This window comes from Eptatretus burgeri, chromosome 11, assembly GCF_056783735.1.
Source record: "Eptatretus burgeri isolate ZD-2024b chromosome 11, Ebu_testis_v1, whole genome shotgun sequence".
Taxonomy (NCBI): Eukaryota; Metazoa; Chordata; class Myxini; order Myxiniformes; family Myxinidae; genus Eptatretus; species Eptatretus burgeri.
The window spans coordinates 58899828-58912852 of NC_140971.1; the positions used below are offsets into that span (position 1 = coordinate 58899828).

At 42.7% G+C, this 13025-nt stretch overlaps 1 protein-coding gene across 3 annotated transcripts in view; it reads left to right on the forward strand.

Annotated features, from left to right (window-relative positions):
* Positions 1 to 13025, forward strand: part of CYRIA (CYFIP related Rac1 interactor A) — a 155050-nt gene that overhangs the window by 98669 nt on the left and 43356 nt on the right. For all 3 annotated transcript variants that reach the window (XM_085846638.1, XM_085846639.1, XM_085846640.1), the window contains 4 exons: positions 3338 to 3415; positions 5271 to 5387; positions 5512 to 5591; positions 9993 to 10119. In XM_085846638.1, coding sequence (XP_085702764.1) covers positions 3338 to 3415; positions 5271 to 5387; positions 5512 to 5591; positions 9993 to 10119 — 402 coding nt within the window. The remainder of the gene's footprint in view (positions 1 to 3337; positions 3416 to 5270; positions 5388 to 5511; positions 5592 to 9992; positions 10120 to 13025) is intronic.

A 13025-nucleotide genomic window follows, 5' to 3' on the forward strand; every position in this document is an offset into this window, starting at 1 on the left:
TTCATTGTCAGGGCAAAATAAGATAGTGGCAACCGTTTGTCGAAGTCAAAGAACACTTCTGCTTTGACCAAATGGTTGGTGCTCGAATCATCTGTCAGCACCTCTTTTACCATCATCGAATAATCACCTCTTTTACCATGGCAATAAACATGCTTGCCAATATCTGATCCTGCTTTATTATCCTGCGCTCACGAAGCGAAAAGCAGGGTTAGGCGTTCGGTTCCTTATGTGCTTACGTGTGGCGTGCGTGCGTGTCTGCATTTTTAGGTCATCTCTAACGAGATGACCTAATAAAACCAGTCTCGATGTCCGACCATTCGTACGTACGTACGTCCCCATTTTGTTCTTCCGATTTTCTTGATATTTGGTATGTGGGTAGATGTTGATGAGGGATGCACGACGGTATGACCTTTGACCCGATTGAAGGTCAACGTCAAGGTCACTCCAAAGTTGCGAAATCGTCCATTTTCAAAATCTATCTCCTCCGCCGTTTATGATCCGATCTTCGAAATTCCTTCGGATTCTGATAATATGGAACAATATCTAAATTTGGTCAGGCCGGTTTTTAAAAAATCGTTCTAACTATCGAGTCACGTGTCTTCAAAGTTGGATCTACAGAGCTTCAGAGATGACCGTCACCCCCAACCGGGAGTAGTTTTAAAAAAAATCATTTTCTCGGCAACCATTGGTCTGTCTGATTGACACAAAATTTTACCATCGGAGTGCCTCTGCCTGTAGATGTTTTTTTATTCATAATTATGACATAGGTCACGTGGAACGGACGCCATCTTGGAAAAACTTTACACCTCTATATCTCCCAAACCGCTCAATGGAAAAAATTGAAACATTGCTCATTGTCAAGTACTTTCACTGGGGAATAAGATGTGTTGATGATGATGTCATCGGTGCCTTCATTTTGATGTCATAGTTCGACAAGTACAACGCTTGATCTGATCAGTATGAAAAAAAAAAATTCCTCTGCAATTGTTCGTCCGATGGACACAAATTTTTCAAAATATGAGCAGCTCCTCCTATAGAATATATATATATATATATATATATATATATATATATATATTAATGATAATTATGATATCACAGGGCACGTACAGGTGCCATCTTGGAAAAATCGAAAAACAGTTGCATCTCTATATCGAAAATCGAATCGAAAAATCGAAAAACATCTAATCGAAAAATCGAAAAACAGTTGCATCTCTATATCGAAAATCGAATCGAAAAATCGAAAAACATCTAATCGAAAAATCGAAAAAGAGTTGCATCTCTATATCTCTGAAACCGCTCCATGGAAAAAAATTGAAACATGGCTTATTGTCAAGTACTGCCCTTTGGGAATAAGATATGTTAATGGTGATGTCATCGGTACCTTAATTATGACGTCGTAATTTGACAAGTACAACGCTTGATTCGATCAGTATGAATTTTATTTCTCTGCAACTCTTCGTCTGCTTGACACAAAATTTTCACCATCGGAGTGCCGCCTCCTGTAGAATATGTTAATGATAATTACGACAAAATAGGTCACGTGGTACAGGTGCCATCTTGGAAAACCCGAAAAAACGAAAAAAATTTCATCTCTATATCTCCAAAACTGTTGACTGTGCAGGGTAAGTATTCTATGAATACCATCTAGTTAAAAAGGTGTGTGTGTGCATAAGTATGTCTGAAAATCTTCGACTAAAACAGGTCGATGCCAATATCCACCAAATTTTGCAGATGTGTTGGTATTCCCCAAGGTCAGGTCTTGAGCCCAACAACCCCCCCCTTCCTGTGAGGGGGGGGGGTTAGGAGATGACTTACAATTTTTGCCTGTACATGTGTCACAGTGCAAGTTGTGTACTGATCCCAGCTGCAGACAGGTAATTATTAGATATGGCACAAATATGTAGTTTCCCCATGATCCCCCCCTCCCCCTCCCCCTCCCCAGCCCCTCAGGCTGTTCCCGAAGGGAGCACGTGTTTCTAATTGATAAAATACGTTAACACACACAGTCGTGCTTTGGTTCATGAGGAGCCATGTTCCTCACATTGTCAAAGTAGCAACCGAGTTGCCACAAGCTTTAGCACCTTGACATTAAACAATTAAACAAGAACTTCGGTCGATTAAAAAGGAACGTAACATCAAAGAATTTTGCATTTGTGGCTCCACCATGGACCCCGATATGCATCTGAGATGTCACATGTGCTTCGGCAATCCATGTGTACGAGACATGGCTGCCTGCACCGAAATTACTGGCACATTCGGTGAAGTCTCGTTTGTCACTCAATGTAGCAACTTGAATCAAAATGATTCATAATAATAATAATAATAACAATAATAATAATAATAATGAGTTCCCTTGCAAGAAATTTCAAAGTAGGAGGAGGCCATTAGGCCTGCACTATTATTGCCAACCTATGGTTGTTTATCTGTGATCTATCATTTTAAAATGCTGAGCGGCAAGCGCAAGGAAGCGGCACGTACCGCTTTAAAAGTGTTTGGTTTGGTTCGGACGGACTTTGGACCACCGAACTCTCCAACCATTACGCCACCAAAGCTGGTCGAATCATGATTCAATTGAACCTCTGTTTTTGAAATAACTCTTTTTGACGTCAATCAATAATCACCCTTCGCAGTCAATCGATTTACGTGCTTTCCTGAGTAATTCTTTCACTTATTCTTTCTTTTCTTTTTTGTTCCATCTTGATGTTATGCTCAATGGTTATTTAGATCTTCCTCTGTCATTTGCCACATCTTCTCTATTCCTCATGAGCGTCTTGACTGAACTATGAAGTGCTCACTTGAACATTGCCCTCTAAAGGTTGTTAATGTTTATGGACGTCACCATCTCTGTCTTTATGTTATTGGTCAATCCAATCTGACATCACTAGCGATGTTTTGGATTATGCAAGTGAAGTATTTGCTAAAAGTGCCCTTCATGCAATGTGGAGCCATAGCGTTTATACAGGCCTTGACAAAAAGCATCGCATGTTAAAGCTTTTGTTCTCTTTCTTCCTGATGATGTATAAAGGCAGAAATCTCAAATAACTTGGGTTTTACGGCAAGGTGCATCCAGCATTGTTTTGGACAAACTTTACCATTTACTTTATTCTTCTGGCTCAGGTACATATGTTTAGATTTATATCGCATAATATTTAGATTGTGTCTCTGTCTCTCTTTGTCTTCCCCCTTCCCCCTCCCCCCTCCACATTTTCACATTTGACATTGCATGTTTGTTGTCCTGCCATCTTGAAATGGACATATTGTGTCAGATTCCATCAAGTAACATCACATGGCCATCGCTTTTTTTCCTAACCACGCCAACTCTTGTTCTTTGCAGATGAGTAATCCAGCCATACAAAATGACTTCAGCTACTACCGTAGGACGCTAAGCCGCAACAAAATGAAAAACTCTCACGTGAGTTGCACCGCCACCCATGGAATTTGGAATCGTACTGATAAATCATATTACACAGAAGCAAAATTAAATTTGGCGGAACAGAGACAGGAGAATGTTATCTTCTGATTTTTCACAGGTATCTAAAATAAAATTGATCTGTCGGGTGAAAACGAAAGTCTTACTCTGATGGAAATGGGCTCACAATGACATCATAATGTTGAACTTGGAGAAGGTTTTTATGTGAAACGATTAAGTTCCTGCACATCTTAACAATTAATATGTGGTTTATGATGTCTATATGTCCACATTAACAGCTTTCATGGTGTTGGTGCCAAATACAAAAACAATTTAACTTTCACCAAATATTTACCTCCACCAATACGAAGGTGGATGGAGGTTATGTTTTCACCCCTGTCTGTCGGTTTGTCTGTCTGTGAGCAGGATATCTCAAAAAGTTGTGTACGGATTGGACCAAAATTTGGTGGAGACGTTGGGTGTGTGACGAGGACTAAATGATTCGAATTTGGTGAAGATCCGGGTCCGGATGCGAGAATTTTAAAGTAATTCTTCACCATTGAGAGATTGGGCCAAAGTCCAAATATATAGCACAATATCTGAAAAAATTGTTGACGGATTCGGATGAAACTTGATGGAGGACTTTGGTAGGTGACAAGAACAAGCCAATTAGATCTTCGAGGTCCGGATCCAGATCCGGCCGATCAGTGGGATACAAAACGTGAACTGTTCAGCCTGGCGGCGGTGTAAACTCGACCGAGTGCCATTCCAGATAATCAGGTGAAAGCCAGTGAGATTATGTTAACCGCCATGGGAAGTGAGGTGCGGCTGACATTTTGGGCTTTTGCACTTCGTCAGCAGCACCTCGCTTACCATGGCAATTAACATACTCTTATCTGCTTTCAGTTGTTAAAATCCATTGTTTAACTTGCTCGCTGATGCAGACAGACACCAACCTTCAAAATTACTAGTATTCCATCATTATATTGTCTTCTATCTCATTCACTTTTTCTGCAGTTTTATTACCAACTAGCAAGGGTGTCCAGCATTGCCCATCCTCCTGCCGCTTCCTTTCCCTCCCCCACCCCTCCTCTCCCCCCTCCCATCCCTTCCCCTCTCTCATCCCAACCACCCCCTGCCTCCTCCCACCCCAACCCACTCCCTCCAGACTCTCACTGCATCCCTTCCCCACCCTCCTTCCACCCCTTCCTCCTCCCACCCCCGCCTCCTCCCACCCCCCTTCCTCCAGCCTCTCACCCAACCCCGTCCCCTCCCTCTGGACCCCCACCCCCCCCACTTCCCCTGCCTCCCCTGATTAGTGGAGGTTGGTATTGGGTGTTCCTACTCTCTTAGGATGTGTACAGTGCAAAAATGCAAGTCATCTCACAGATGACTTATATTGCCCTCTGCCACCAGCACCTGGTGACGCGCCACGATACACATTTACATAGAGAATTTTTATCGACCTTCCCTCCCAAACCCTGTGACTGCAGATGAAACCAAGTAGCCCATGTTCACCACGAGGTCGAACTTGGTCCATTTGCCAAGATTGGTGGCAATTGGCCCAGTAGTTTTGGCATGATTGGCGTTGGACACACAAAGACAGACACACAGACAGACAGAAAATGACATTTATTTATTAGATGAGAAGGTGGGGTGGGAAGAGGTTCAGACAGGTGTTTACTTCCAGAATAGTGCTCAAAACTTCCCCAATGTTTGCAGGTGTAACAAATGGATGGCCCTTGACTTATTGGCCTCTTCCTGTGTCTTAACTTCTTTGTATACTATTTATTTTCGAATAACACAGTTTGCTTCTTTGTGTTTGCAAAATAACCGAATCAGCTTTTAATTTCTTCAGTCGGGTGCAGAGAATGAAGTTAACAATGAAATGGCAAACAGGATGTCATTGTTTTATGCCGAAGCGACTCCGATGCTCAAAACCCTCAGTGACGTCACATCAAAGTTTGTATCCGAGGTACGATTGCACTCGAGATGGATCTCGAGCAGCAAATCCTTTTTGAACTTTGACCAATTCCCTCGATGTGGAGGTTGAATGACGACGAGGAGTGTTTAACCAACGTTGCGTGTGTCATCTGCAGAACAAGACCCTTCCCATTGAAAATACAACTGATTGCCTCAGTACCATGGCTGGTGTCTGCAAAGTGATGCTTGAGACACCGTAAGTATTTTTCCTGCGCTAATGAGGTTGTATAGCTGTCAGCCTTTGAGTGTTTATGTTATCAAAGCTTGAGATGGCCTCAGCCTGGTGGTTGTTGTTGTTGTTGTTGTTGTGGTTGTAGCTTTGGTCACTCGTCAAGTGAAATGACCGGCGATTTCAAGGATTTAGCAGTGTTCCCCTGGATGCTCCCAGAATTTCGTGTCTTCTACACCGATGTCTGTGCTGGACCAGGGAGGGGCAGCTAACCATACTATATGTGGTGGTTTGTGGGGTGGATAGACAGAGTGGACATGTTAGGGAGCGGTGGTGTCCACACCAGAGTCTCGCCAGATGGATTCTCATTTCCCAACTAAGTGTTGCTTCAGAAGAGTGAATTTTGGGGGCAAGAGTACAGTAGTTTAGGATATTGCTTCGGGGACTATGTTCTACGGACTGTGATGAGAGTTGTCAATGTGATGGCACATGGAGGTGTTTTGTGTGCGAGGAGGTATAACATTAAGGATATGAGAGTAATGGTGAGCAGTTGTATGTGTCATCTGCCATCGGGGTGGAAGATGGGTGGTCACAGATTGACATGGGTGAGAGGGATGTTGAGCTGCAGGAACGATGAATTTGAGTGCCTTTCATATTTAACTGGAATTACAATTCCGAGAACTTTTGTTTCAGCATGTAAGTGGGCTTTGTTTGTAGATCTTGTGCAAACTGTTGCTATCCTGAGAGCTTTGTTTTGTATTTTTTTTGAAGTTTTGGGATCATGCCAATTGGCCTGAAGAAGTGGCGGCCCAGCTTGGGATGGTATAACTGATGGTAGTCCGGATGAGCTGTTTGCAAGTTGTTAAAAGTGATTCTTTGTGTGGTCCAAAGGTTGTATTCGTGAGTGCTTTTCGTGTCTTGATTTTGTGGATCACCTTGGCAGTGAGTTGGTCAATTGGTTGTGTAAAGACCATGTGGGTATCTAAGGTGATGCCTCATCTGTCGAGGGTAATTGATATCTGTAAAGAAAAAGTTGTTTATTGAAGAGGGTAATGGTTGGATGTGCATTGGATTCACGTCTGTCTAGGGGGTGAGAATGGTTACAAAAGATTTGGGTGGCGATGCAGTCATGTGGTTCAGTGTGAGCCAGTTTTCAAGATTGTGGAGATGTTTCTGGAGGGAAAAGATCATCCGCATATGATAGAAGTCGTGAGTCTGCTCGTGGGGTCAGGAGGTCATGGTAGGTTGAAGAGTGAGGGAGATAGTACCTGTGGGACGCGGTTAGGTATAAGTGTGAAATGAGAGAGTGCATGGCAATTGTTTATTTGAGCTTGAAGACAGGGCATAAAGTTTGCTACTCATTTCTTATTGTTGCTGTTGAACATTTTTTTTGTTTTTCCGTGAGAATGTGGCGTGGTACGTTGTCAAAAGCTTTATTCATGTCGATTTCCGCGAGAACAGTTCTCAGCGGGGGTTGTTTTTAGTTGAAGACATCTAGAATGTATTGTGTTAATGTTGAGAGATATCCAGTATTTTGCGTAGGGTGCAGAAGAGTGAAATGGGCCGATTATTATGATGCTGAGTTTGTTAGGTTTCGGTGTTGCTCTAATGATTGCTTTTTTTCCCCTAATAGAGGGAATATTATCATGTGTCCCTGAGTGGTTATATATATTTAGTTAGTGCATTAATGACTAAAGGGCCGAGCTGTTGCAGGTGGATATTTCAGGTATTGTCTGGAACCGGGTGTAATGGCGTGCGCCTGTAATCCGGCTACTCGGAGGCTTGGGTTGGAGGATCGCTTGAGGACGGGAGCTCTGCGCTGGGCCGCGATATAAGAGGATGTAGGGCAGCCCGGAATCATGGCGAAACCCAATCATTATCCCTGTGTCGTAAGAGGCGACCAGGGTTGCGTCAGGAAGGGCATCCGGCGTAAAACCTGTGCCAAATCAGTATGCGGATCATAACGGATGATCCGCTGTGGCGACCCCTAACGGGAGCAGCCGAAAGACGAACAACATTTCAGGTATTGTCTGGTTCTGTAGAATGGGAGTTTTTGGCATTTTTAGCTTATCTTGTATTTAAATTCAAGATAAGGTATTATCATCGTGTACCATCTGTCCGTCTGTCAGTCTCCTATTTTGACTTCTCCGCTGAAACCACTGGGCCGATCCAGCTGACATTTGGCAGCAACGATCCTCTACTGACTGATAACAGGGATTGCAAAGCTCATTCCAGTTACGTGACTTGAAGTCCATCAAAATGGCCGACTTCGTAAATTCCTTCAAAAATCTTCTTTTCCAGACTCACCAGTCAGAATGCTACCAAATTAGGGTTACGACATTAGGCCAGGGTAGGGATGATAAATTGTAGAGGTCATGCCAATCGCATGACCGGAAGTGTGTTAAAATGGCCGACAGTCAATTTTTGAGAAAATCTCGTAAATTCCTTCAAAAATCTTCTTCTCCAGACCCGGCAGTCAGAATGCTACCAAATTTGGGTTACAACATTAGGTCAGGGTCCAGATAAGCTTCAGGTCCAGTAGTCCTATTTTTCTTTATCATATCTGTCACTGAATGAAACTGTTGAAAGGTGGTGGAGCTTCATTGTCGAGTTTCAATTTCTTTAGCCTTTTGGTGATGATCTGTTTCTGCCCAGGCAAAAATGCTACAATTAGAACTATAGTATTTGAGAGTCGTACTCTCGTATACTATAGTTGGCAGCAGGTCCTACTACAGTAGTCTGCAGAGAATTACTACAGGAAAGGGATGGGTGAGAATGGTGGGTTTGTGACTTATTGAAGTTGTAGGGGTTAGCGTTCATGTGAAGTTGTCCGATTGCTGCTTTTTGTTTGGGATTGTGCCCTTTGTTGTTTGGCCGATTTTGAAGCCAATTATTATTCCGTAGCTATATCCTAGGTCAAAATGATCTGATGGGCCTCATTTGAGCCCTTATTCATAGTTACTCGGCTTGAGTTGAGGTCCTATTCTTTTGTTTCCAATGGTTTATTCCTCAGGACCATTCACTTCAAAGATTGTATGCTATCCTTGAGGAATAAACCATTTTGGTGTTCGGCATAATTTAAGACATTAAACTTCCATCGGCTTCACCCAGCCACTTCCATATGTCCAAAGGCCTCACCCAGCCACTTCCCCAGAAAAGCTCCACTGTAAGCGAGAACAAAGACCGTGAACTTCAACTCGTGGAGAGGGATTGGAGGAGAATAGGTTGAAACCGGCAATGCCTTTTTGGATATAATAGTAACAATGAATGTCATTCTGTCCCTTCCTGAAAGCCTTGGTGTCAGGGAAGGGGTTTTTCAGGGTGATCGACCTGGGCAAAGGAGGAGACCTCTGCATCTATCTCAAAGCCTGAGATGAAAGGGAACCTTCTTTGATACCAGAAGGAACTGAGATTGGCTTGGTAAGAGATTGAGTGTGCTTCAGCATATCCTGGGCCCTTGCTGAAAACCGAGTGCGTTATGCAGACAGCCTCTTTGCCATGTTTTTTTTTTTTTCTGCTGAGGCCGTGCTAAGACAGGACGGCTTGGATTGTCATGACCTCAGGAAGGCCAAAGCGTACGCCAACCGCCGTACATTCAGGGGCATGTTCCTAGATGCACGCCTGGTTGTTTCTCATCCTCATCCTCCTCGTTCGTAAAGGGAATGACAAAAGCCATTGGTTCAAAGTCTGCAGCAGAGAAAGCAAAGCCTGAAAGTCGTTTCCCTTTGTGTGCACCTTGAATGTTGTTTTTGTTTTCAATGCTTCAAATATTTCACTCTGGAGATGGAGCTAATGTTTGACCCAAGCCTCAAGTTAATCAAATGTTACACTGGAGAAAAAGTTCTTAAACTATGTACACTGCACTGCTTTGTATTTTTGTAATTGTTGCCAAGTTAAAGATGCGATATGCTAACCATCCGTGGTGCAGATTGCTTGTAAATTTTGTTGCCTGGCTTCGAAGTTTATTTTTAAAATCCTGGAACTCATTTGACTTATGAACCATATATGCCCAGAAGTTTGAGCGTTTTAATTGTATTTAGTAAATTTGGTTATCGTATTGGATAACTCGATTTACGAAATACAATTCATGAGAGGTTAAAATCATTCAGTCAATCTTCGCGGAATGACGCAGTGCATGGTCATTGGAACCAACGGGGTGATAACACAGGATAGCTGAGAAGGTCAACTGGATTAGAGGTTCCGTTTCACCCCCCACTTCTGATTCACAATCCCTTCCTCCACCGAAATGCTACACCTCTTCTTGGCTAATCAAATGTCCTGGCCCAGGGTATGTTTCTAGTTTTTGATATATAACTTGGATAGATGATCTGATGAGAACTTAATTCTTGCACCAGCAAATGAAAGCATCTCATTTGGACCTGGGCCACGAATGCCCTGGGGCTTCTGCGGTGTGTGTTTTCATAACAGTGAATACCGGAGCCGTTTTACCAGCGAGCACACGGCGTCCTTTTGCCTGCGTGTCATGGTGGGAGTCATCATTCTGTACGACCATGTGCACCCAGTTGGTGCCTTCGCCAGGACATCCAAGATTGATGTAAGCTGCTTCTGTCGCACAAGAATACACTATCCCTTGGGAATACGCCATTCAAAGGAAGCCGTTGTGCTGGTTTGGTGCCTTTATTGGAGCTCATTATATAACCAAGAATCCGATGCCATTGTATACAAAAACAGCTGCTCATAATAAGCACTTTAAAGGTTCAATTACTGGCACATGATCATAAACCCCCTCTTGTGCATTGTTATATACAGTCCATGTATCACCACGCTTTCCCTTTTCTCTTTGCTCTTGGTGTTTCATTATTCCCATTCTTTCAGCTCTGGATGAAAACCTTTTGTATTCATCATTTCAGATCTGCTTCTGCAGGATTGCAGAGTCGTGTGTGCATCCTTCGCCATACGCATGGGGAAGGCCCTCAAACATAGTTATTGACTCAAATGGTGGTTTATGCATTGCTCAAGGAATCCCTTTGCATTAGAATAATTGGTGAAATGTTTCTTATGGTCCACCCAGACTCCATTTTCCTACCGTGGTTGAAATGGAATCGAGGAATAAAACCTTTCCTCTTGACTTAAATTGATGGATTTGAGTCGATGTGGAAATGTAGGAGGATTTTTCAGACAAAAAAGGGCCCGACATATTTGAGGAAAATCTGAGTCAGTAGGCACACGACTACATCGTGCACACCTGCAAGCTACAGGAAAGACAGGAGAGCGATTATTGTATTGTTGCTCCTAATTATGAGTCAGTAGCTGTGAAACGGCACAGTTCGCACCATCACCTATTGTCCTGGATATGTATTACGAGCACATTATCCAGGCCCATTTCCTTGTGAAATGTTTATTCTGATCATCCTGCAACTTCTTCATTAACCTCCGCCATCAAAGATCGGAGGTTACTGTTTTCACCCCTGTTTGTTTGTTTGTTTGTTTGTGAACAGTATTACGGAAAAACTCCTTGACGGATTTCGACGAAACTTGGTGGGGGGGTTAGGTATGGTCCAAGGATCATGCCATTAGATTTTGGACTTGGTCCCCCCACCCCAAAAAAAAATTAGAGAATTTTTTTTTGCATTTCTACATGTTTTAAGTGATTTCCAACCCCCCCCCCCCAAAAAAAAAAAGAAAAAAATTTTGCAACTTTTTTTTCGACAAAATTTCGATTTCTTTTTTTGCATTTCTACATGTTTTAAGTGATTTCCAACCCCCCCAAAAAAAAATTTAGAGAATTTTTTTTTGCATTTCTACATGTTTTAAGTGATTTCCAACCCCCCCCAAAAAAATTTAGAGAAATTTTTTTTTTGCATTTCCACATGTTTTAAGTGATTTCCAACCCCCTCCCCCCCAAAAAAAAAGAGAAAAAAAATTTTGCAACTTTTTTTTCAACAAAATTTCGATTTCTTTTTTTGCATTTCTACATGTTTTAAGTGATTTCCAACTCCCCCCCCCCCAAAAAAAAATGTTGGAGAAAAGAACTATAACTCTGTGAGCACTGTTGACATCATATTTAATGAATAAGATATAAGGTTCACTTGAGTGACCCAGCAGTATTGGCGGCGGAGGTTTTGCACTCTCCCGAGTGCTCCCCCTCTAGTTTCATCTTGTTTTCATTCGGCGATTGCCGCACAGTTCTGCCTGTTTTTCGTTGAACGGTTCTGTGCAATGGCACTGCGCATTATCCATCCATTCTTACCACCAAGCTCTGCCATTGCCACCTGGGGATTTTGTGTGTGGCTAGAAGCAATCGTGATTGGAAAAAAAACATGCATTTCATTTGCAATCTATTGCAATATTTTTTAATGCATCGATGCTTTACCCAAAATCGAGGCGTAGAATCGTAAAAACAAAATAGCATGAAATTAAGGTGCCACTTTGTAGGTGTAAAAGGTAAAAAACAATAACAACAACAATAATAAAAGCAACCAGATGCTTTTGTGGCATGTGAGCGAGGTGAGAACATTGGCTGCGAAATTGGGCACTCTTTCGCACCAGCGCTTGAAACCTGCTACAAAAGAGCAGAACAAAGCCTGTTCTGCAGTACGGTAGTATTTTTGTGTCGCACATAAAGTGGCCATTTACGGCCTTCCCAGAGTCCAGCTTCAGTGTGTGAGCCATGCTATTCTACAGCGTTGGGAGTTTGGAGGGAGGAGAGCGTGGAGGGGGTTGAGGTGCTTGTAACTCTTAACATCCGGTTACAGACTCGTTTAATTGCTTGCTCAAACGTACATAACCCGTGGTATTTTTGAAAATAATTTTTTTGAAGGCACCAATGTACTCTACTACATCTTCTAATGGCCCTGGTTCATGCCACCGTCTTGTAGGGTCATCTGAGGAATGTTTTTTGCCCAAGTTTTTGACGAACCAGCTGCACAAGCCTGGCGTTTGACTGAAAGTGACAGGAATTTGCAACAAATTCTTCAGTGTGCCGGCGATAATGCACAAACTCCTCCCAAAAGATATGACCATGAGTTCGTTAACATCCACCAGCTGATGCTAGCATATGGTGATAAATAGGTTAACGTCCACCTGAGATCCGAGGTATGGCTTTAAGATATAACGCCCTGCCTGCGAGCACAAATCTGACAGTTAATGATAGTCAGATTGGGAATTTAACCCAGGCTACACAGCTAAAAGGTAAGTGTGCAACTTGCACACCATCCTATCAGACATTTAAAAGCAGCAATGTGTATTCCCTTATACTCTTGTAGTAATCTGAACGTACACGATGAAAGCATTTTCGAACAACAATGGTACTCGGTAGAGCGCATACCTCCGCCAGAATGAACAGTTTATTTTTGTATCCCACCGAAAGGCCAGACCTGTATTTGGACCAGTCGTCCGTGTCACACACTAAAGTCTAATCAGCTTGTTCTTGTCACCTATCCAACTCATCCTCTAAGTTTTGTCATAATCCGTCCATAACTTTTTGAGATATCGTGCTAT